Below are 26,571 nucleotides of genomic sequence, written 5' to 3' on the forward strand. Positions count from 1 at the left end.
TCTAGAACTTATAATATGGGTTAACCAATCCCTTCCACCAAAATCAGAACTATCATTTTAGTCTGCAGGTATATATAGTATTGCCCATTAGGACAAGTAAATCGGATGCCTCTGGCTCCCAGCTCTTCAGATGAGGTGCATCTTGGTGTTACGGTGATTGGCGCAGCACTAATGTATAATAACCAGAAATTTCGTTTACCTTCCAAGATCTTAATGGAAGACCCTCCTCAGGAGGAAAAGTTTCTGACTTATCAGGCTGAGAAATGAAATCGATTTGCTTTTTATTTGTTTTTCACCCTATCTGTTTCTGTCATTTTCCTTTTTAATCACCAGCAATATTTATATAGAAAAACAGGGCTCCTTCTTCTTAGTTTTGTGAGATCTTGTGGTTGATGTCCTGTTTCCTCCCATCATGCTAATTATTTAAGCTGCAGTAGAATCTCCTTTTAGCATGCATGATTTCCCTGAAGATTAGTTGGAAGGAGATTAGATGTAATGAGAGGGATAGGTGAATAAAAACAGGATGGGACTGTCTCATATTTAAGAGAGAGTTGACTCGATTTCAGAGACAATTAGAAAAGTAAGAAGATGCAAGGATTACACCAAAAGAAGTGAATGAGACCTCCAAACCAATGGCAAACACAATAGATAGGGGTTGCTGGAGTCAGAAATAAGGCTGTTCCACCAGATCGTGGAGCTAGACTATACATTTCCAATGTGCTTTGGAAAGATGAGCCTCGTTGCCATATAGCATTTGGTGAACTTTTTAACTGTCATGAGAATGTTCAGAGTGCACTGCAGTTGTCCAGCCACATCCACTGATTTCCATGGAACCCAGAAGGTTCAGTCCCATAGAGATCTGTGTGAAGACCTGAGCCCCGAAGGATCTCATACCAAAAAAAGACAAAATGGGGTTGTTAAGAAAGACTCACCATGAAGATACAACCCGGCCCATGGGCTAGACTAAGTAGTGTGACTTCGATGTTGAAGAAAGGAGGTGGTTCCAGGTCCAGTTTGAGGCTGGTTCTAAACATCCGTGTATCTTCCTTCTCTGTATTATCTCTAAATTTTGGGAAAGAGATTATGTGCAAAGGGAAGTGCCCTGTCCCTTGGTGCCTTCCTGTTCTCTTGTTGCTTTCCTGTTCTCTTGAAGGTACTGCACTGACTGCTGGCTACAGAAGGGAAAGGGCCTGAGAAGGCAGTTCCATAGATGTGGTTACCAGCTCCATGAGTAAAGGAGCTGGTAAGAAGCTCTTCTCCCACTCGGGAATTCCTATGGAAAATCATTAAGGAGGGAGATCTTTGGGCAAAGCTAGACTTCTTGCTAGTCAAGCAAGTGGGTGCCCAAAGCATTGGGGCACATTGTGGAGTTCCTCTAAAGCAGGGCATGTTGGTAACTTCAGGGTTTTAGCTCATGGGCTTTCTCTTGTTTGGTCAGGATGAGATCACTAAAAAAATATATATATCTATATAACCCAAATGGATCCATTCCTCATCATTGCTATTCCATGGTCTAAATTCTTTTTTCTTGGCCACCCTTCTTTCTGTAGGCAAGAAGGGGAGGGGGAAAGGTCTGAGAACCATATGTCTCCATGACATCCTGGGTGCATCCTGAAGACTCTCTTCCCATAGTACCCTTGGCCCTTCTCAGAATTGAGATCATCAGAATGGCTCAGGCGGCTATAATAGCAGCAAGAATGCTTCACATATAGTGGTGCCCAAGAATATTTTGTTAATCCTTGTTGATTCTAAGGACTGTGTAGCAGAAACTCACTTTCAGCAATCTGTTTTCTTTAAAGGGGGAAAAAAAAAGAGCAATTCATCTCAAGCAATGGAGAAAATCAGCTCATTTGAGAAGACTTACTTAATGAGGCTCGGTGGTGACTTTTCAGAGACAACTTTAGACTTTGAAAAGGAATATTTTACCTCCTTACTCTGCTCTGGGAACTCAAAGGAAGGGGAGACATTAAGTGTGCTTCTGTGTTCCCTTCATAGGAAGCTTTGATCATTTTTGTTGAAGTGATTCTGAACAGGTGATGAGCACACAGGCAGGCCAGGGAGGAAGTAGCCTTCCCATTGGATCCATGACTCCTGTCTCCCAGGCAGCATTCGTTACAATGCTGCCCCCAGACCATGGTAGGTGCAATCAGCTGAAAGGAGAAGGAAGAACTATGTGAAGAAAAATTATCTTTCATTACAGGTTCAGAGCAGGCACCCCAGTGAAAAAAATATTCTAGTGCTTTGGGAGGCACATTTCTTTTTCTGTTGTTCACTTAATCAATGTCTCTTTGATTCCACCTCTTCTTTCACTTTATTCACCTGCTTTTGTTTGGCAGGTTTGCCTCCACTTCTATAACCCACTCCCCACCCTAAAGAACAGGGGTTGAGGCCTGTGTCATTGAAAGGGAATGGCATTCCTCCTTTTATAACAGACAATTGAAAGATGCAACTCGATGATTTCTTCTTTCTGGAAGCTTTCCTGGATTCTCTGGCCCTATGTTGAAATGGAATTCTTCTTCAGTCCTAAACTCATTGCACAGAAATGACCACATCATACTGTCAGGAAGTGGCCCCAACCACCTGGTTCAACTACATTTCCTGCCTTTATGAGGGAAAGTAATTTTTCTCAGCCTTCAGGAGGTACTCTGGACCTTCAGAGGGATTATTCATTATGAATGTGTACCAACTGGACAAACAGTTAACCAAGTTTACTATTTGGAAGTACTGAAAAGGCTGTGTGAAAAGTTAGATAGCCTGAACTTTTCACCAACAATTCATGGCTCTTGCATCACGACAATGCACCAGCTCACACAGCACTGTCTGTGAGGGAGTTTTTAGCCAGTAAACAAATAACTGTATTGGGACACCCTCCCTACTTACCTGATTTGGCCCCTAATGGCTTCTTTCTTTACCCGAAAATAAAGGAAATATTGAAAGACAGACATTTTGATGAAATTCAGAATATAAAGTGTAATACGATGATAACTCTGATGGTCATTCCTGAAAAAGAGTTCCAAAATTGCTTTGAAGGGAGGACTAGGTGCTGGCCTCGGTGCATAGCTTCCCAAGGGGAGTACTTTGAAGGTGACCGTAGTGATATTCAGCAATGAGGTGTGTAGCACTTTTACTAGGATGAGTTCGCGAACTTATCACATCTCGTACATACAGCTTGCTTATCATGCCAGGTGTTTTACAGGTAGTGATTAAGTGACAGTGTAGGTATAGGTGAAGAGTGTGACTTCCAGAGCCAGAGACACTGGGTTCAAATCCTGCCATTTAATATCTGTGTGACCTTAGCCAACTTACTTAAGCTTTCTAGTCCACAACTTTTTCCTTTATAAAATGAGGATGATTGTAGCTATTGTGAGTTGTTGTCCGGGTTAAATGAGATAATCTAAGGTAGATTACTTATCATAATACCTGACATACAATAAAAATACGCATTATTATTATTCATTTCTTAATCTCCAAATGCTTAAGTGTAACTTTCAACACTCTGACTTATCGCAAGGATCATAGACTCTGAAATTGGTAGAGTAAACCTGCTTTCTGAAGCCCAGTGGAATGATAGTGGTGATACTAACCTGGTACATTTTCTTCTCCAGACAATGGATTTAAAGTCTCTGCTCAAGAAGCTGATTGGCAGTACTGCCTTAGATTGGCATCCTCTATTTCCGAAAGAGAAGACGATTCTATCAGCTTTCCCCAATTTTGAGCTTTTGGAATCTAGGAAAAGAGAAAGATAAAACTTTATCTCAGGATTATTGAGGGTGAATACCTTTTCTACCTTTTTTGTCTGTACACACACACACACACACACACAAACACACACACGCCCCATCCCATCCCCCTCCCAGAATAGTTCAGCTACCTAGAGGAATATGATGAGTGATTACAGAATTTGATTGCATAAATTACTGTGAGCTGTTCCAAGGAAAGGTAAAATTCTTAAACTCCTGGAGGTTTTTTTATTAGCACTATTCCGAATAATAATTCCTGCTGTCATTAGTCAACTTTGGATATCACCATTTTCTATGATAACATTTATCGAACTGTTTAGTTAGTTACACAGAACTCCCCAGTTCTGCAAGCTCCGGGCTAAATCACCTATGCCATTTCCTGTAGCAGAGCTCCCTCTAGCACCTCCACACAAGTCTCAGTTTAGTTTGCCTTTGGAGACCCCAAAGAACAGCTAACTGTACAGATCAGTGACAGCTTTCATCATTTAGGGATCTAGGTTCTCCAAGAACTTAAGTGCCCAGTATTAGCCTCCTGATATTTTTTCATTTGACTTCACAGCAGCTAAAATAGGGTAGGAGACTTTTTGGACAGCCTAATTGGCTGGAAGCAAAGCAGGTGGCTTTCTTTCAGGTCTCAATTGAATTAAAACTTCCCATTAATTTTGTTGAGTCAACTTAATTCTCTTAACCTGATAATGACTTCCTTTGGAAGAATTGCAGTATGGGGGGGGGTGCAGAATTTTAAAGATTGTGCGTGAGAAAGAGAGAAAGAAAGGAAACACAGTAGAGACGATCGGACTGACTTCAGATTTATGAAGTTCAGTTTATCCCTGAAGAGATTCTGGCTACTGCCTTATTTGTATTTAATTTGGGTGGCTCACTTTGGCATGAGATCAAAGATCTGGGTCATCTTTTTAAAGCTGAGCGTGTCTGGAAAGAATGTGGTAGGCTCATGCAGCAGAACAGAAGATTGTATTGCTTAAACCTCTCTCCGAAGGCAGGGAGGGTGAGGAGGAGGTGTGAGATATTTTAAAAATAAGACATGCTGCTAAATTCCCTGCCAACCTCCGTTCATGCTGAGTGGAGTGTAAGTAACAAGTATCAGATAGTTCCTCCAGATGTCAGCTATTTAAAGAGGCACGTGCTAGAAGTTCTGTGGACAGGCAATGGTCTTATCCATGGTAATGGTGGTGGTGTGGTGTTGGAGATGGATGTCTGCCTCATAAAAGAAACTTTTATCGACAGCAAATGCATGTGGAACTGTGTTTGTGCACTTGGAAAGGAATAAACATCAGACAGAAGAAGACATGACTTAATAACTCATGAAGGTCAGCATATCAAACCCAGTGCAAGGAACAGCCAATTTTTTAACTGTATGAAGCAGAAGGAACTTCAAAAGCCTTCACCCCTGTAAAATTATCGTGTTCTCCTGGAGAAATTGATTTATAGGCCAAGAAATTGTACAATGAGATGAATGACTCTTCAAATTCAATTTTAAAATTTCTCAATTGTTTTACCTAAAACAGATGGGGGGGGGGGAACAACAAGTATGACTATTCTCTTTTCTAATATTTTGAATCCCAGCAGTTAAGGACTTCTGATAGGAAAAAGTAAGTTGACTTATTTAAGATTGTAATGACTGGGATAAGAAAAAGTCAGGACCAGTTCTGCTTCTAGTTTTCAGAATTTGTAGCATTGGTGTCTTCATTTTTATTATAGTGAATCCCTGCCCTTTCCTCAGCTCATTTAATGTTTCCTTATCACATGCAGGCTTAAAATTCTCTGCAAAAGGCCATACAAATTTTTACAATCTATTCTCCTTCATTTTCTACACATTCAGACTTGATGCTTTCCCTTAATTCAAATCGCAGCTCTAGTATCACTTAATAGCTAGAGGACCTCCAAAAGATGTCGTTTTATCATGTCTCTGAGGGATTTTTCCTCAGGTTTTTGTGTAGGAATCCAATAAGTTAGTTTTCAACTCTTGGCTCATTGCTGGTGACAGAGTTAACTAGTCCTTCCTTTCTGATTGCAGATGACATTGGTCCCAACTCATCCCATGGCCTCCTATGAATCAGACACCAAAATAAAAACCCTCACCTGAGGGAGAAGTGAGGTAGACTGAGAAAAGAAGGATGGTTAAGTGAAAGGAGCATTTCTAGGGGAAAAAAATGTTTTTTTCCTTCAACCTCCCTATCTCCCCTTTGAGGATTAGAGAAAAATGGAGGGTTTTCTTGGTTATGTCAAACACAGCGGGATCAGTGTTCTTCAAACAGATTTTACTTTGAAAGACACTGTGGTTAGAGTTTGTGTGTGTTTGTGTGTGTGTGTGTGTGTGCGCACGCGCATTTTCTTTGCCTTTCATTTTCTGGATTCTTCTGCAGATGTCCCAACTTGACACATTTACAGAAAGAGATAAGAGGCAACTGAAAGAGAAAAATCACAACCTGCGTAGTCACAGTGTGACTACTTGTAAAATGGCCCCCATATCCTATCTTTAGTTAGTCCTTTGGTGGGGCAGGAGAAACTGTGAGCTTTTATTTATGATGTTCAATAAGGAACACTGTGTGTCAAAAGGAGTGGACTTTCGTATCTGCTTTTCACAGCTACGCGAGAGGAGATGTTGGCTGGAAGCAGAGCTTCCAACCTTTTTTCCTACCTTCTGATTCATATTTTCTCAGGAAGAAAATGTCTGTCTTTTAAATGAAGAACTAGTTCTGTTGTCAGCAATTAATGGCTTCTCTAGTGTTTACCTAAGACCCTTCTCTGCAGGGAACATCACTGAGGTCCTAGCATCAATGGTGTAATACTTTAGTTTTTCCCATATATTTATACCCAGTTTTTCTTCTTCAGTCAATATTACGATTCCGAGTCCAAGATTGATATGATGGGGTCTTCTGGATGGAGTGTTGAGTTATCTTTAGTATGTTACATAGGAAAAGTAGAACTTGGTAAAAAAGCCCATTTTATTTCTATTTCTTCTCCCCACCTTTATCTTTACTTTCCATGGTGTGCAGAATGCTAGTCACTCAACTGTAGCAGAGGGAAATTGCTGATGAACTTGAACTCTGGAGTGACACTGGTTACAGGTTGCCCTGAAATTTCCTCAAGCCTGGCAAATGTATTTTCTATTTTGCACTGTTCTAATATTATCAGTAAAAATATGTATCTATCCTATTGTTACCTTCAAGAGATGCCAGTCATGTTTCTCAAAAACAAATACACACACACACACACACACACACACAGTGTATTTAAAGTGTATTTAAAGATGGTTCATACCTATATGTTCTATTTTATAAGGGTCTAGCTAAAATTGAGTAACATTGTAAGAATGAAAACAGACAGACAAGTCTTGGGGTCGCAACAAGTAGAAAGGATGGTATGTTTTAATGAAGGAGTGAAAATAAAATGATTAATAAAAAAATTAAAATGGATAAGAAAACTGTTCTCTAATTAAGGCCCACAGAACAGGCTAAGCCAGAAGACAGAGAGTCCCGTGTTGGGGAGTACTTATGACAAGGCCCTCACCCCCACCTCCACAGCCACCCCCAACAGAGGTGTACATTGTCTCTGCATGATTTAGTATCTGGTGCTATTCTGCATTTCTCAGTTTGGGGGCTGAATTCCTCAGCATCCTTGTCACATTACAAAAATAGAAGGCCAGATATCATAGTCATACCACCACCCCACTTGACGCCCACAGCCTAAGAAGAGCAGGCAGGCCTCAGTTTTCAAAAGGGTTGTATCCCAAAGGTTACTTTATGAATTCTCAGAGTTCAGATTATATTTTCCAAGAGATAGAATGTATTCTATTTCCAGAAGTCAAATACCTACTAACCCAGAACATTCCCAATAACCTAGTTTAGAGCTACTATAGCCAAGTACCTGGTCACATAGGAAATGTTCTTTAAAAGGATACAATTTGGAATTCTGGTTTAGGATGCCAGCAACACATTTCTTAGCACTGCAGATTTTATAACAAGATCTGAGCTGGCCAACCGCACACTTTCTGTCTCCAGCAATTCTAGTCAAGGTGGTTCTTGTATCTGGGTCAAGGTGGGGATCGAAGGCAAGAAATGGACTCCAGCTGGAAAAGATGCAGTGAGGTGCTGGACTGGATATTCTGAGATGGCATGAAGAGGAGAGTTAGGCATATTTGAGAGGAATAATAGGAGCACCGGGGATGGGGAAATGAGGGGAGAAGAGATCCAATTTGAAGGAGTGGGGCTTTGGTGGTTAACAAAGAAGAGAAGCAGAACATAAGTCAATTCAACACTCTTAGTTGCGCACCCAATCCTATTTATGCCAAAAAAAGTGAGTAAAGTTGAGTGAGATACAGTCTCCACAGTCAAGACCTTCTGTACGTGGAGGAGACAGGCTACAGAGTAGCATCACAGAGAGGATCTGTTCAGCTCCAGACTAGAAATTCAGTAAGAGCGCAGGAAGGACAGATTTATTCTGGCTTGAGCATTTGGAACCATTTCATGGAAGAGCCAGCATTTGGGGTAAGTCTGAGGATATTAATGCCCTGAGATAGGTAGGAGGCAGAAGGATAAGCACAGTCCAGGATGAAGGTGGGTAAGATTAAAGTCCAGAGGTGAGGAGGGGAAGCGAAAGTGACAGAGAATGAAGACATGCCTATAGAGTAGAGGGTTAGAAGGATGGGAAATCATGATTTTACCTTCTGGAATGGAGTTTCTTCTTCAATACCAAATGTTCTCATCCTCCTAAGAGACCCCAGCCCCTGTACTGGGGTAGAAAGAATGAGTATGGGAAAGGGTACCAAAAAGAGGATCTGAGTCTTTGAGAATCTGGCCATTGGGGGCTAGTGGTCAAGAAGTTTTTTCTACATCTTGCCTCTTCTCTTGCCCAAATGCCACCCAGCCCATCATGTGATTTTCAGATGTGAATCAGGTGGGATTAAGAAGAGAAAAGCATGATTTTGGAGCTCAGATTATGTCTTAGGGTATCCCAAATATCAGCAACAGAAAAACATGGGGAAGGGAACCTTTAGAAGAAATGGAGGGCCTGGAATGCTGGTTCACATGGTCTATGGAATTTATTGTAAGAAAGACTGGGTCTGTAGTTCATGAAATAATCATAGGCTCCTCCTGTCCACAACTTCCTCTAAAAGGACAGGTGAAGTGCCCAATTCTCAGATTTCTTCCTATGCAACATCAACCCTTGCAGTATGGAGGCCAAGGTTAGAAGTGCTCTCTGATCAATGAATTCTGAGAGCTGGTTGAAAAGGAGAAGAATAAGGAGAACCTTTGCAAATATTTGTGAAAGGCGTAAGTCTCCTGTTACAAAGTTGAAATGGCCATTTCTGTTTCAGGAATTATGGGAGAGGACAAATGCAGACAGAGAGGCAGTCACACTGACTGCAAGTGCTGCACACGTAAGAAGCCCTTCAAAGCAGAAAGAGCTTCACATTTCAAAGAAGGGAAATAGGCGCTGATATTCACAGAGGCTTAGAGAAAATGAGAGGTTCCTGGGTCAGTATCAATACAGACAGTTACAAGGTGAGGGAAAGGCTTTCAGCCTCCACTTCCTCTTGGCTTTTAGAGCCTGCCTGTATGACTACTGCTGGGAGTTCATCTGCGGGACCTCTGCAGCTGGGGTTTAGGAGATTTATACACTTTTAGTGTGTGTGTGTGTGTGTGTGTCTGTGTGCGGGTGTGCGCACATTCTCTCTGGCTTGTTATGTTGGACCCCATTCTTAATGATGAACTACTTAGGAAACTGAATTCCAGTCACTCACTGTCTCTTGACCATTTGCAAGAGGAAGGACACAAAAACTTTATATTAAGATTCATAGCAACTTGGAAGTGATAATGTTGAACCTTGAACAGGAGTCTTTAATGAAATTATCTTATTAGCCATATGCATAGAAACCTGTGTTGTCAGTCGTAGAATAGCATGTCTATGTAACATACTAGGTGAGTATGGGCATAGTTAAAAAAAATTACCAACACTACCACACAAATGAATATGCTAAAATTTGAATGTTATCGATGCATTAATACAATTTAGAAGGTTGAAAGATATCTCTGCTCTAGCTGAGTTCAAGTGAAATGTTCAACTCCTACGAAAGCATGTTTTGGTATCTATGTAATGTGTGTGTGTGTGTGTGTGTGTGTGTGTGTGTGTGTGTCTGTCTGTCTGTGTTATTTACTACTAACCACAGACAAGTAGGAACATGGTGACAATCAAATCAGGAGGCAGGATTTTTGGATTTTATTTTTGCTAATATTTTTATTCATCTTTGAGTACTTTCTATTTCTAGGATTCAGTTTCTTTATCTGGAAAATGACGGCTTTGAAGTCATCAGTAGTTCTTCAACATTTGGAGATCATGAACTTCTTTTAAAATCTGAAGAAATATTTGTACCTTCTTTCCAGAAAAAAAAAAAAATACACCCAGACTAAATTGAATGTAATTTCAGGAAGGAATTTCACAGGCCATTTTCAGGGCTATCATACAGAGCCATAGAAATTGTGCACTACATAATTATGTAGTGTAGATCGATACAATTCCAACAGGGCATAATTCACGTAGGCTGTGACATAAAGGACATCCCTTCGGAGGTATGCATAGAGATGGTCCTCTGCATGGCAGTTCCAGGCTAAGAACTCTGGCCAAATGAGCTCTAAGGTTCTTTATGAATCTGCATGTCTCTACTTCCACAAATGCCGTTATTGTTATCAGCAACCCCACATTAGTCAGCTCATGTGCATAACAAAATATAATGGACTGGGTAGCTTACACAGAGAAATTGATTTTCTCACAGTTTTGGAGCTAGAAGGCCAAGTGCCAGTAGATTTGTTTTCTCCTGAGGCCTCAGGCCTCTCTCCTTACTTGGCAGGTGGTCACCTTCTCTCTCTGTCCTCACATGACCTTTTTCTCCGTGCCCACACATTCCTAGTGTTTCTTCCTCTTATAAGGTCACCAATTCTATTGGATTGGGACCCCACTTTTATGACCTCATTTAACATAAACTCTCTCTTTAAGGGTCCTATCTGCAACACATTCACATTGGGGGTTAGCACTTCAACATATAAATATTGGGAGGACACAGTACCGTCCGTAACAAACCCCAAGTAAGAAACCATTGCAAAGAGTGATAGTGAACTAGATGAATCAAGACCTCTCACATCCCCTCCACGTAAAAAACAAAACGAACAAAACACAACTAAGCCTATCAAAAATCAGAATAAAATATGGTGCTTTTAAACATCGGAGTTGATAATTGATAATCAAAATCTATCTGCTGATGTTCTTATCAAAGGGAACACTTTCACAGAGGTTTATTTAGTAGTCAAAGAAAAAAAAACCTACAAAAAACTTGATGTTATAAAAATAAATGAGCTTTGTTTGGAATCGATCATTGAATGTTGTACATACTGGGTTAGGGAATGAATTACGAGAGAAGAAATTATAAAAAAAAAACTATAAATATTTTTAGTTTTTGCTTTCTTTTGGGCCATGCGTGTAATCATCTTCGTATGACGTAATTCAAGCTACCTAAAGTCTCTTCCACATCTGGTAAGTGGGGGTGGGGGCAGTTGGGGGTTGCTATTTCTGCTCTTCCCAGTGTTCCTTTAACTGTAGTGGGAGAGCGGAGGCTGAGGAGAAAAGGCCAAGAGTTTCTTGTAGTTGTGTAAATTTATTATGGTTCCCCCAGTACCACATTTAGTAACCACCATTTGCTGAGTAACTAACTCCCCAAGCAACAACCATCCTACACGCACCCCCAAAACCCCTTAGTCCCAGCAGGAGCTGAATAAGAGAGATGGTCAAGGAGAAGAGAATAAAACAATGTGCTGGATGTTGTTATTCCTAAAGCTTCTCCATGCCTCTGTGGCGGTTTAATTTACTTAGCCATGAGTCAAGCCTATTGGTTTGTGGTATTATAGACCCTCCAAGAATATGCAGTACCACCAATCACACACTGCCTTTTTGTCCTTTTCTCTCTCGATGCACTGACCTTTCGCTTTTCTTCTGAACACCAATAAGGTATGCATTTTAGGAAATCACAAGCACGATGACTCCCTGAATGATGCTTTACTCCCACACAGACACACTTCCTTAGATGAACTACCTCACCTTCTGCTTGAATTAGGCTAAGATATATGCTGTTGTAAACTTACGCCTTCCAACCTTCTTCTACTACCTTGTGAATACTCTGCTTGATTCCTAGAGAATCTGCAGTAAATATCTTGTTATCTACATTCATTTGCTTGAAATTAACAGGTGGGTGGTTGGCCAAGCAGGGAGGAGAGAGGTACAACAGGGAAAGTAAGTAGCGGGTACAAACATGCCAGCAGGTATTATTATTCCCAAGTTGTGCAGTTTGTGAGCCTTAGTCTCTATTATTAAAAAAAAACAAAAAAAAAAAACAAAAAAAAAAAACCTCCTCAGACTCTGTATGAGATAAGTCTATGGTAAAGTGAGTTGCCTAATGTCTTGCAATGAATGTTACAGCTGAGAATTAAAGTCCAGATGTTTCCATTTTTAATACAGGATGGCAAGACATCTATCAAATCATTGGAACTCATATGTTATGGATATCCTTTTCTATTAGTTTAAAATTTCGTTTAAAGGGACAAAAAGATAGTATTTCTTCTGGTATAAATTTTCAAAAGTCTTTTGATTTTCTTTGGCTCCAGTTACATACACTGTTTTTGTTTGTTTTCTTTCTCTTTTTCTATAGCTTAAAAACAAGCTCTATGGTTGTTATTGATGACATTGCTGGTATATCAAAGATCTCTTTTGGAATGCTGTTTTCAGGATTTTCACTGAGAGGATCAAGAGTCGGGGGGCATTTTCCTGGTATTTAATTTCCAGGTTAAGCAGTACTTCTTAAAATTATAACTGATTTTGTCAGAATACTGGTTTTGCAGCAAAGTCTGGCACTCTCAGGAGATTAGTACCTTCTCTATTCAGAAAATAGTGGCAAGAATGGTGTACATGTTCTGGGAACTCACTCTGACCTACAAAGGGAAGGGAGCAACTCCTGAGATAAAGAGAGCTTGGTTGTCGTTTGTGACGGGAACACAGGCAATAAACCTTTATTTTTCATATTTCCTGAGACCAACAACTTTACGGACAGTTGCAAGTTATCTGAACATGGAATGTATTGTGGATTATCCACTAATTTAATGTAACCCTAGGTTGCCTTTCCCATTTTCAGGTAATGAACAGCAACTGTGTTTAATCTCTGAAGTGTAAATTGCCCAAGCACTATGAAATAGATATCCATACCCGATGCAAATGCTTTGGATGTTGTTTAATTCTAATACATATAATTGAAAGTTGTTCATATGAAAACATAGTATTTTTGGCTTTAAATATTGCATAAGATAGCACAAGAGGTGTATAAATTGTCACCTAGTTGTCCACACTCTGAAACAATCATCTGAATGTCATTTGTTTTATTTCATTACAGAGCAAGCATTTTGACATGTGTCTTGGGTAACTTGTGATAAACATTTTATTTTAAAAAAGAGTATTAGAGAGAAGTTGATCACAGTTCTCTTTCAGAAAGTATCACTCTAATATTCCCATATAGAAAGTGATATTTAAGGGTATAGAATTATTTTTCTAAGCACATGCATGAATTTATATTTAGGAGAAAGATAGTATCTCATCTAATTGAAAAAATGAGAGTTCACTTAATTTTTTCAGTCACAGTTTTTTCTAGTGGGGTTTCTTGGTCCTTGATTTCAACTGTTATCACATTGTGGGCAGAAGATATGGAATGAAGTTATTGATTTTCAGCATTTGTTCATGATTCTAATACATGGTCACACATTTTGCATCATGTTTCATATATTCTTAAGGATGGGACTCACTAATTGTTCTATTCAGGGTTTCAAATATGTCCATTATTTCTGGTCTGTTTATTTGGCTTTTTAAACTAACTATACTTGCTACTTTTTCCCAGCTTATTCTATTAGTTTTAACAAGAAGGATATAGTGATTCAATAAATAGTTAAGCTCTTGACATATGCCAAGCATTGTTGTAGGTCCTAGAATCACCAGTGATCAAACAAACAAAAACACCTACCCTCATGGAACATACATTTTGGCGGGGTATTTGATCATAAATTTGTCAGTTTTTCAGTCTATCAATATGTGCTTTATATATTCTGAGGCTTTGTTATTAGATACATACTGATTCATGACTGTTGTATCTCCCAGGTGAATTGTTTTTCACAGGATATAATGATGTTTTGGGTGATAAAGTCTATTTCGTCTGATTGTAATATTTCCATATCTGTTTCAGTTTGGTTAACATTTTCCAATGATATTAGTTAGAATGTTGATTTGAGGATATGGTAGCTATGCTTCTCTAGGTCATCTACAGCACCAGGTTGCTTTTCTCTTGTCGCCAAGCCATACTTCCTTGGGCCACCAACCAGTTCAAGCTTTTCTACTCATATGTGAGAGAAAGAACCTTCTGTCTTGTTTAAGCATAGTTATATGGTTTCAGCTAAAAAAAAAAAAACACAAAAAAAACACACAGTATCTTAGTTAAAAAAATATACCTAACAAATGTTAACCAAAACAAACAAACAAACAAAAACTCACAAATGACAGCAGATATGCTGATGTCTTCCTTCACATGGCTGGAGTTTGCTCATGGCTACATCCACATTCCAGAAAAGGGAGAAAAAGAAAGTAGATTGCAAACAGAAAAAAACAAGCATCACCTTCTTAAGGTGGGACTTGGAAGTTGCACACTTCATTTGTATAACATTTAGCAACAGGATGATAAAGTGATTTAGAGGATAGATTCAGGAGATAGGTGACTTGGGTTCAAATCCTGTCTCTATGTGAGTATGAGCAAGTCACAATTTGTGCCTCCTTTTCCCCAGTTGTAAAAGAGATGATGATAATACCTAGCTTATAAGCATTAGGAAAATGTTGGTTATTATTCTTGTTTTAAAGCCACCACAAACAAATTGGTAGTGGTAGGGACAGTAGTGGTGAAAATATGCTTACTTAGATTTAGCCATGTCATACCAGTTCCTTTTACTCACTGTTGCCTCTTGAAAACCACTCCTTTGCTCTGGGCTTATTTCCTTTATTCTGAAATATGTCCTTCAGTTTTTTTCCCCAGTGATAGTCTATGAATGGTAAGCTTTCTCAAACTTTCTTTATCTGAAAATGCTTAGATTTGCCTCCACTCTTAAATGATTTGCCTAGATAAATAAATCTAGACTGTTTTTGTTTTGTTTTTTCAACACAAAGCTATCATATTCATTGTTCTGTGGGCTCTACCTAAGAGTAATGTGTTGATTTTAAGGTTTTGATTTCAGTTTTGGTGATTTGGGGTTTTGTTATGATGAACCAAGGTGTGGATATTTGTTTTTGTTGCTTAGGATCAGTTAATATAAGAATTCATATTACTTAAATCTGAAAAATTCCTAACCATTATCTCTTTGAATAGTGCCCTTTCCCCTGTTTTCTCTATTTTATTCTAATTAGAATTTCTAATAGTTGTATGTTGGATCTTTCATTTATCATTCATTATTTTAAATCTATTCTTTCTAAATCTTTTTCCCTCTGTGCTATATTTTAGGAACTTTCCTTAGTTCTGTCTTCCAGTTTATTAAGTCTTTCTTCAGCTACATTTACATAATCTATCCACTAATTAAAAACAAACAAACCAAAAATCATTGACTGTTTTACATTTCCAAAAGATTTTGTTCTTTATAAGTCTGCTCATCACCACAATACTTTTTCTTCTTCTCTGTGGTTCCTATAATTTATTCATTTAATCATTTCAACTGTATTTATTTTGGCAGTTTCTTTCAGATTGTTGTATTATCTCACATTTTGGGGTTCCTGATTCTCACATTGTTGAGTCTATTAACTGTCTCTCATGATAGATTATCTTCTTACTGGACTATTATTTTTCTTATAATCTTATTTTATACTATGTTGCCACAGGAACCACGCATGCCTCAATCTAGAGGAATATTCTAGAGGAATATTCCAGCTTAATCTTACACTGAAATTCTATGTGATATTAAACAAGTCATTTTCTGTATCTCAATTTCTCTAACACTCTTAGGCTTTCTTCTGAATATCCAACTCTCTTTCTCTCATCCATAATAGCTCCCAAAGAGGAAAGGCCTTGTCTTTTTCAAGAGAGAGAAGAGTAGTTCTGCTTTCTGTCCCAGGATTTTCAAGACATGTATTTTTACTTAAGGGGATTCAGATTTATTTATGTTCAGTCCACGAGGATTCCCTGCTAGGAGGTAAAGGACAATAGGACAAGCCAGTCAGCATACTCTTCCCATAGCAATAAGCTCTTCACCAGTGAAAAATGCCCTCTTAGATCACAGGAACAGCAGCTGTGTAGGTGTTGCTAATGAAAAAAAACAAAACAAAACAAAAAATACTTTGATATTTAAAATAGAAACATAAAATTGTTAATATGTCTAGAAACAACTTGTACTGCATGCAGTAATGAAAAATGAAGTTCTGGTGTAAAAATGCTGGATTCATTTTATAGAAGTCTAAGATTTCTCACCTCCATGTATGAGTTTTTAATAAACAGGACTGTGGTATAATTTTTACAGCATCTAGGAATTGGGTTTGAGCCTCGAGATAAGGCCAAGAGATCACATTTAAGTAAATGCAGAAATAAAAGACAAAGGAAAATTTAAAAAGAAAATGCAATCAGTATCACATATAAATTTGAAAAGGAACTTAGAGATTATATACTCCCTTTTTTCACTGCAAGATATCAACTTCAGGAGCTCTAAAAGGTATCTACTGCTTGAATATTTCCTGTTATGGAGAACTCACTGCCTTCAGAGGCATCCCTTCCAATTTTGTAATGGCTCTAAATGTTGAAAAATTCCTTCTTGTAATAAGATGCTTGCATATTTTGCAAAATTTTTGACATGTACCAGGGCTGCCAAAAGAATGTATACACATGACTTGCATTTATATTTTGTTATCAGTATATATTGCATATTACAATCTGAATACAGTTTTCCTTTCTTAAAATGTGGATATACTTTTTGGCACTACACACACACACACACACACACACACACAGAGAGAGAGAGAGAGAGAGAGAGAGAGAGAGAGAGAGAGGCACATTTTAAGAAAAAATGTATTAAAATTGTAATACTCAATATATACCAATAACAAAAGATGAATACAAGTCACATTTGACTTCTGCAATTACAAGAGATGCTCAAAGTGGTTACCACCAGCATCCAGACACTTCTGATTACAGTGAACTACTGCTTGAGCAACGTTGACCAAAGTGTCCACGTGTATACATTTTTTGGCGTCCCCAGTGTGTGTGTGTGTATGAAACATTCTCTCCTACAGTAATTAAATATTTTTGAATACTGTTCTACAAACATCCTATTGTGATCTCCATTTTACTGATGAGAAAACATTAGTTTTCAGAGGCTAAATAAATTGCCCATGATCACACAGCTAGTAAATAATGGAGCAGGGATTTGAACTTAAGCTCTCTGGCCCTAGAACCAGGCCCCATTTCCCTTACATGATTCCTTTGTAAATCACGTATGCAAACAAGGTATAAACCCAAATGATAATAGGATGTGACAAGTGTTAACATAAGGTAGGAAAGAATGCCTAATTCTACCCAACCAGATTGCAAATAGTTGATTTTGAAGCTATAGATATCATTAATGCCAAAATAGTGTTATTTTGTTTCATCTATTTTAAGAAAAGCCTATTCCTCTTACGATGAATTAACTTACATTTTTGTAACCCACTGACTTCACCATCAGTTTTGGAAAGTTCTCAATCCTTAATAACTCTGAGAAATGCCTTTATTACCCACCCATCTTGCGAACATTTCTGGAGTTAGTTAGATAACACTTTCTACCTTCTGTTTGGGGAACATTCATCGCATTCCCCTCCAAGATTTCTCGGCTAAGGGAATTAAGACTACATAGTATTAAGGGGAAAGTGATGAGCTATTTTAATTCTCTGTCCCTTTACTTTAGAAGATGTGCTCTTCATGGAATTGTGAGATACACACTTGAATAAAATGGATGCTTGAAATATGATGTTCCTTGAATTAAATGATAGTCTGATGAATTGAATCCAATGGGTATTTTAGTATCTGCAAAGTAATTACATGGGAGATATTAAACAAAGGAAAACTTCTGGTGATGCCACAATTTAACTTTTTTAAATTTACATGGCATTTATTTGACATCTCTGAATATGGCAACCCTGTCATTAGAAATAAAGGATATTGCTTCCAACATGCGAGTTTCCTCTCTTCTCCTCCCTTCCTCTCTCCTCACTTCCCCTCTCACCTCTCTCCCCCGCCCCTCCTTCTTTCTTTCCATTTCTTTTTTGTTCCTTTCCTCCCCTTTACTTTCCTTGCCTTTCCTTATCCAATGAAACAACTTGTTTTTGAGTTGAAAGAAAAAGTTGACCCCTCTCTGAGATTCTCAGTCTTTAACAATCTAAGTGACAAGTGACAGCTAAACGTAAAGCGTGCCTCCTTTAGAAAGCTCTCTTTTGATGATTCCACTCTGCATTGATAATTCTCTTACTTTACACTATCCTTTCTCTACTTATGGATAGGTAGAGAATGTTCATGGTAATGAACCTGAACATGTACAACATGTACAACATGCTTTTCAAATATGTCCTCTCATTTAACCATCAAAACAATCCTGTGAGGTAGAGAGTATTCATAATAATGCTACTGAGGAAATAGGCTCAGTGAGTTTGAAGTAACTTGCTCAAGGTCGTATGGCCAATAAATAGAGGGCCAGGATTTGAACTCTAGTCCTTTGACACTCAACGCACGTCACCTTGTCTATGAATCCCTCCAGGATAGTCCCTCCTCTCCCTGCAGTGGATTAATTTCACCCTCTACTATTTTGTATGCTTTGTTTATACCTTTACTCTAGCATTTATCACATTGTATATGGGAAGCTGTACATATGGCTGGAGTTTATGGTGTTTCTTTTTTTCTTTCTGCTTTACTATATAGTTTTTAAGGCCTTAAATCTTCTCTCTTTCATTCCTGAGTCTTCTAGACTTCACCTGGTGCCTTGCTCATAGTTAGCATAAATTTCACAAAGTAGATAAATTGAGGCACCAAAGTAATGGTTTCTTTCTATATTAGGTAGAACCTAATTCAGATGTACATTCACAAGAACTTAAAAGTTCGTGAATAAAAAAGAAATACTATATAAATCCATTGAAAATTATTAAAATATTTACAAGGCATGTCTTTTAGGGGAAAGTCTAAATGATTAGAATTTATTGTTTATTTGTGAGATGAAAGTAAGAAAATAAAGAGATGGGGAAGAGAAGTAGCCCTTCCAGATCCTGATATGGTGAGAGTTCCACTCTACACTGGAAAATGATCTTTTAGACAACAACGCTGGGGTTTGGTAACCCATGTTATCTGGTTCTGGGACCACGGTGAGCGTTCTTGTTTTAGAGTTGGCTTGAAGGATGTTTGTGGGAAGGATGTGAAGAAGCGGCTTCTCTTTCTGTAAAATATGGGCAAAGAGAAGCCAATGAGTCAGGTAACCTGGAGTGACTCTTCATTCTATGTTTCAGAATTGCAGGGGGAACTTTCCGTTTACTCACTCCTCTTGAGATTTGTATAAACAAGAAGAGAACATTACCTGCAGGAATGACTTTCAAGCAGTCATCTTGCAAGCAGTCCTCAAGGATAAAAAGAGGATAGTAGTAGTAGTAGCAGTATAATAATAATAATAATGACGGGTACATGGTAAACAATCAGTAAATGTGACTAATAATAATTTCTGATCATTGACTATGTGCCAGGCACTGTTTATACATACTTTACATATATTAACTTTCTAAATGCTCACGACAAACTTGCTAGATAGATAGTATGATTATTCTCATTTTATAGATGGAGAAGCTGAAATACAAAGGGGCTACAGAACTTGTTAACATTTTCCCAACAGCTAACAAGCAGAATCAGGATTTGATCCTAGGCTGTAAAGCGCCAGAGCCCCAAATATAAATCTGTGTGTCCTCTAATCTTTGATTTGGTAATTATCCAATGAACAGACAAGTGATACTATTATTTTTGTTATTGTATAACAATCATTTATTTGGTTTGAGTCCTTAAAACTGGATAAATATCTATATGATGGTGAGGATGGGGAGTTTAGATCTTTAATATCCAGTGTCAGCTTAGTGAAGACTAACAGGGGTTAAAATGCCCACATCTCTCTACAAGAAACTGACCGAATCCTGTCCTTGAATAAAAGGACAATTTGCTTCCATGATAAAATAATTTTACTTAGACTTTGAAGGAAGTGGGTTAAGGTTTACACAGAAACATTTCATATTTTTTCTCATTCTTGAAGAAATGTGTGAAATGCTAAGGAAGTATATCTCCTAGCGCCATTGATCAAACGCTAGACATTTGGAAAATTTCCTGGGGAGATTTTTTGCAACATCCATACTCCTGATATCCCCATTTCAGCCACAAGGAGGACAAAAGAATAACGATAGATGTTTATAAGAAGGTGAAGTTAAAGGAACAGAAGCAATATCTACATTCTCTAAGCTGTAAAATTATGTGAGGCTGGCTTTGTCTTTTAAAAATAAAATACATGGAGAAGTGATGCTCAAAAGAATAAACTTCTCTTTTATAGTCCCCCATGGAAAATACAATCAAAATCTGCTTTTTGCAGGATGGCTTTCTTAAATAAATAAGCAGAAGGATGAATTATATGGCTATAAATAAATCTACTGACATATAATAAAGCAAAGTTTGACTGTTTTATGGTGTCACTGGAACCTTTGGATATATTTATAGTCATGTTAACAGTCACCTGTATTTTTTTCAGGACTTTTATTTCATTTCACATTATGAGAGTTTAGTTGTTTGTTTTCATTTTTGTTTCTGTTTTTTTTCCTTTCTTTCTTTTTTTTTTTCTTCCTCCTCCTAAATGTTCCTTTGGAATGCTGCATAGAGAGAGAAAATAAGAATTTCAATACTCCGTGTTTGGGAAAAGAGGGCCCTTATCTAAGATCTTAGGGTTTATACAGACACAGACTGCGCTGGTGCTTTCTGTGTCTGTGTGGTCATATTAGATGTCCCAATGACAAACAACTTGACAGGTGTCTCCTGCTGGCAGTGAAGTAGAAAGTCAGAGTCTATACACACGAGAAGAGGCATGTGCAGAGACAAAATGTGTTGTGAGAGACCAACAGAGCAACTTCACATTAGGTTCCTGGCACTTGACACAATTAAGTACTATCACGAGGCTTATTGTAGAAGCCAAAAGTTTCCCTAGACTACGTCATAGCTGAGGTACAGACCAAAGCAAGACAAAGAGAGTCATTTGGGTAAGGATTCTCCTACCTCATCTTAGGATGATCTCCTGGGAGGTGGGACGAAGGGCAGAGATTTAAAAAACAAGGGAAGGAAATAGAGAATGCCAAATTCTGAAGTCTGAAACAGTAGAGAAACTCAGCTTTTAACCAGGCAGATCTAGTTACAGGGATTTTTAAAAATTGTGTTCCATTCAGAAATTTAAGATTCCAGAGTATGGTTAGGTTTGTGTGGGTTTTTTTCCAAGTGGAGCTACACATGTAAAATTATTTGTACTTTTCAGTTTTAAATCTGTGGTGAGCATAAGATTTCTAAATCTATTTCCCTTCTTCTCTATCTTCAAAGTGGACCTGTCTCTTCATACTGTAGCTGTACACTTCTTTCTAAGTGTTCTCACTCTAGGGAAGACAAGTCAGGAGGAAAGAGGGAAGCTTTTTGATGGTAGTGCAGGTGATGATGAATCCTTCTGTCAGAACTCTAGCTTCAGGCAGTGTTTAGAGGTATTGCTTGAGCTAAACATCTAAAAATATATATTTAATATGGCAGCCTAATATCAACTCTAATGGAAATGGGAATTAGAAAAAAAATCTAAGTAGGAATGTGTTGACTAGAGGAAGAGACGGGGGGGGGGATAAGAAGACAAAAAAGAAATCAACAATGTGTTAAATTGGAGAAGGACGTGCCTTTCATCAGGATAACTGGGGGTTATCTCTTTGGAGTGAAAGAAGAAAAATAAGCCAGTCTTACATTTGTCCTCTGATAAGTCTTCTCAATATTCAACTGGGTTCCCCAAATGGAACCAGCCTTACTGGAATTCACAGCTACCTCTTTTGACATTTTTCAAAGAGTAAATAAATAAATTATAAGTATGACAAGTAAAATGAATAGCTCCAGCTGTGACGCACCAGCGGCCTTTCCAGATTTTCTACTGCATTAAGGATTTAGTTTCACTTTGTTGCCTAGCAGAGAATTAATTGGAAGGTCCATCAAAGCCTCCCATGCTTCCTCGGGACAGAGTCTTCAACACTCAGTGCCAGTTTGGAAAAGAAGAACAATATTACGTGGATAATATTAGGTGGTCAAGTCTTCAACTCTGGGAATTCATGCCTCTGGCAATCCTTGTCACTGAAGCCAGATGAATGCGTCAGTGAAACTAATGGTATAAGAACATCGGAATATGAGATTGGCAATTGATTCATTGCATTCATTCATTCAGCAAATGTTTACTGAGCTTCTACTATGTGCTACCCACTCTTCCACACACAGAAAATATACGAGGTGATAAGACAAAGGCCAGCTTTCAGAGAGCTTACAATTTTTTAGGGAGATAGACTGTCAACACATACAGATAAATGATTTCAGAAAGTGGAGAATGTTATGAAAGAAATAGAACAAGGTAATGGGATAAAGTGCTTTTCAGGAGTGTGATGGCTATCTTTAGATGAAGGCCAGAGAGAGCCTCTGAGGAGGTGAAATCTGAAATAAGCCAATCATGGGGAAATCTTAGAGAAAGGTCTTTTGAACAAGAGAAGCCAGCAAGTATAAAGGTTTGGGGTTAGGAAAGAACTTGACCCATTCGAAAAGCAGAATGAGGGTCCAGGAAACTGGAGGGTAGGTAGTAAGAGGTCATCTGGGAGAAGATGGAGTTGGAGAATTGGGCATAAGCCAGGTTATCTAAGTCCCTGTAAGCCACGATACAGAGTTAGAATAAATCCAAAGTAGAGTGGGACTCCATCTGGAGGACTAAAGGAGCAGTTGGCTTGAATGGGAATTGTTTACCTTAATGGAGGATGCTTAGGATAAGATTTTTTCCCCCTGACTTTTCTTCTAACAATAACATAAGACCCTAAATATCTATTTAACCTTCTTGGAGTTTTCGCTTATTTTTCTATTGAGCAAAGAGTACTGCCACTCTTTGTCAGGTGCTATGCCAGATGCTGTGTATATGTTATCTCATTTAAAACTCCCAAGAACCTCATGAGGGAAGGCGTTAGCCACATTTTACAGAGCAAGAAACAGGTTTAAATCAAGTCTCCATAAACTACTCTTTTTGCTTGCTGTGGTGTTCCTGGGTACATGTTGCTAGTTTAAGACATCGTGTTTGTGGGCTGCCAACCAAGGGCATGAAAGATGTTGAATGAGAGGCTCTCCGTCAGAGGCTGTGGATCACCAGTGGGTCCCCTATGGATCCCATCCCCTGTGGATCCCCTTACAGCTGAGAGCCAGAGCAGTTGGGATAACTGCACCGTTTACCATAGACAGCATGGACCTTTAGGAGAACACTAATTAAAGAACCAGAACACCGAATCACCACCGTAAATTCTGAAAGGGACTTAGCATTTGACCTTGACGACAAATCCTCCCTGGGTTTGGTATCTTTATTTGTTAGAAGGTCATATGATGCTAACTTCCTCTATTTCTTTGGGGTGTCGCAAGGATGAATAGGACTAAATAGGACTGTCTTAATACCTGTAATTTACTCCCAGCAAATGCCATATAGTGTATATGATATGATTTAACCAGTGAGTATTATTTATTCTGCCCCCCTTTTGAAAAAAAAAAAATGTAATGAGCTTTTTAACCAAGGTTTGTGTGAAGGAGGGTGTCAAAGCTAGAAAGACCCTAGGTCTAGGAGGGCTGCCTGTTGGGTCTGTGCCACCAGCTTATCATGTGGAGTGGGAAGAAGAGAGGTGATGGTGGTGAGGAGGCCACCTGTCCAGAATGTCACCATTCTCTGGCAGAACCCTGGTCAGATTCCTCCTGGAGACACAGATGGCCAGGACAAGCGCACCAAGCCTCTTTCTGCCCCTCCTGCTCTCCCCTGCAGGTTCAGCCTGGAGGTAAAAGCTGTGTTCTCTTTGATGCCCAGCGCCCTGGAAGCTCAGGGGATTCACCCACCTGGGGTATGTTTCTGAGGCCAGTCTTGGACAAGTTGTCCCTCGTCTTCCACCAGCAGACGCAGCCCTCATCCCTTCTGAAGTTCTTTGACCAGGACTGCCGGCCCGGGGGCACTAACCACTGGGTCCTGAATTTCAACAGCATCCTGTCCATGGGAGTGAAAGCTACCTTCTCCAGGGTTCTCCAGCCACCAAACCCCTCACCCTCTGGAGTCTCGGGACCGCCTCTCCGCATTCACTTTCGAGAGCTAGGACTTGGGTTCCAGCCATTCACCCCTGTGGTGGGGCCTTGTGCGTCTTAACCCCCACAGAGGCTCAGCCCAGGGAGTGGCTGCGTGGCGCTGACCATGGTGCTGACCTCCAGGCCTGGAGGAGTGTGCGGGTGGCACCGCTGTGTGAAGCCGCTCCAGCAACCCTGCTGACTCCAGGGGTTTATTGTTATTTCTATCTGGGGCTACTTCAGCCTTAGCCGCCGCCTGCATTTTTCTCCCCGAATTGTCAAAGGTACTTTAATTGTGCGAGATTGGCTTAATGTGCCTGGGAGAGAAGGAACGGGTGAGAAAAAGGTGCAGTGTCAGTGTCCGTCTGTCCCTCTCTCTCTCTCTCTCTCTCTCTCTCTCTCTCTCTCTCTCTCTCTCTCTCTCTCTCACACACACACACACACACACACACACACACACACACACACACACCCACGCCCGCTCTGCTGGGAGAGAACTGCGCGCGGCATGGGGTGGGGGGCGGTGTGCGCGGGAAGGCGGCGCGGTGCAGGCGAGGCAGCCAGCGTGTACTTGAATGGGGAGGGCCGGGATTCCGGGCGCTCCGGCCCCTCCCTCCTCCCGAGCCAGCCAGTCCCTCGGCAGAGCGCTCGGGCTGCACTGATTTGCTCTCAGGAGTGCGCTATTTGCATATGACTTGCCCATTTGTGAATTTGGTTCCCCAACTCCTCGCTTCACTTCACCTGTGCCTCCCAGTTGCGAGCGCTTTGCAGGCGCCCTCCCGCCTCTCGGCCACCTCTGCCGCCTGCGGGCACCTCCGCTCACGCGCTCCCGGCTCGCCCACCCACCTCTCTGTGTCCTGGGCCACGTCGGTTTGGGTGGCTGCTCCGCGCCGGGTTCCTCCTCCTCTCCTCTTTCCCTCCGGTCCTTGTTCTCATCCTCTGGCTGCTGCTGCTGCTACTGCTTTTCGTCCAGGTGGGAAACCCGGGTGGCCGGCGGCTCCGTGGCGCTCCTCCAGCACGTGCAGGGTTAACAGCCTCCTCCGCGCCCTTCCTCCGGGACTCCAGAAGCACTCCAAGAACTCTCCCACCTGCAGCCCCCTTTGGCTTGGCAGTTCTGCATTGCATCGCATGGAAGTGGAGAAAGAAAAAAAAAATGTTCAAACTGCGTGGATGTTGGGATAAACTAACCTGAACCTACTTGGGTCTCCTGCTGCCTTCTCCTCTTCCTTCATTCCCACCTTTCCCGTGGGGCTTCCTGGAGTGTGCAGTGAAGTCATCAGACCTGAGGTGCCCAGGGAAGCCTCAGTGGGCCTCCCCTGCCATGTGCGGCATTCCGGGGCTCCCTCGGAGGGTGGCTGTACCTAGGTGGACTTCGGCATCCTAAATTTAAGCCCCGGGAAAGAGGGGCTTTTGACTTCTATCTTACTATTTTTTAATAGTATTTTCTTTTTAACTGATTCACCACCTGTCTTGACAGCGCTTATTTCTTCCCTCTTTCGAAATTCCAGCAAGTCTTCCTCCTGCTATAATGGGCCCCTGGGCATCATGAACTTCTTTATTCCTCACTGGCTGGAATTCAAACTGCCCATCTGTAGTGGTCCAGTGCATTGACCATGCACCTGAGAATCCATGCAAGACGGAGCCCTCCTCGCCAGCCGGCCTGGACGCTGGGGATCTGGTCCCTCTTCTGGGGATGTATCATCAGCTCTGTGTGGAGTTCCTCTAATGTAGCTTCCTCCTCCTCTTCCTCGCCGGGGTCTCACTCTCAGCACGAGCACCATTTCCATGGCAGCAAGCACCACTCAGTGCCTATTTCTATCTATCGCTCCCCTGTTTCCCTGCGAGGAGGGCACGGTGGGTCTCTCTGCTCTTTATCCTTTTAATGGGGCATAGCAATTCCTTAACCCACTCGCCTTTCAGGTAATGTCAATGGTGGGGAGAGAAAAAAATTGAATTTAAAATGATTTTTTTAAAATGAATTTAAAATGAAAAGCGTCGCATGTGCATGAAGGAAAAAAATGCCCAGTTTCCCCTTAAAGGCTAATGTTCATGTTTTCTGCCCCAGCGCCCCCCGCACCCTCACCCCATTTTCTCTAATGGTCTCCCCTCTCCTTAGCTCCCTCATCCATAGCCGCACCAACACCACATTCTCCCCTTTGCAACCTTCTACCTCTTTCACCGCCCCGACCCCCACCCATGATGACAGGCAACTTATCAGACAAGTCTCCCGGTGCTGCACTTTGGAAATTCATTCATTCACCTTGCTTTCACCCTTCTCTCTGATCTTGTTTGGGAGCTAGTCATGGGGAAATAACAAATAGCTGGAATCCTTAGGTCTTCAGACTAAAGTAGTCTAAA

The 26,571-nt window shown here is 40.3% G+C and overlaps 1 protein-coding gene across 31 annotated transcripts in view; it reads left to right on the forward strand.

Moving 5' to 3' along the window:
- NRXN3 (neurexin 3) overlaps window positions 1–26,571 on the forward strand; it is a 1,519,061-nt gene that overhangs the window by 989,980 nt on the left and 502,510 nt on the right. For 5 of the 31 annotated variants that reach the window (XM_081050429.1, XM_081050426.1, XM_081050428.1 and 2 more), the window contains exon 1: window positions 24,969–26,067. The exons of 25 other annotated variants lie outside the window; for them this stretch is intronic. In XM_081050429.1, coding sequence (XP_080906555.1) covers window positions 25,827–26,067 — 241 coding nt within the window. In that variant the 5' untranslated portion in view covers window positions 24,969–25,826. Of the gene's footprint in view, window positions 1–24,956; window positions 26,068–26,571 lie in introns of those variants that run through there. One more of the 31 variants, XM_081050431.1, reaches the window with a different exon arrangement.

Source organism: Rhinolophus hipposideros (genome assembly GCF_964194185.1).
Source record: "Rhinolophus hipposideros genome assembly, chromosome: 5".
In the NCBI taxonomy this organism is placed as follows: domain Eukaryota; kingdom Metazoa; phylum Chordata; class Mammalia; order Chiroptera; family Rhinolophidae; genus Rhinolophus; species Rhinolophus hipposideros.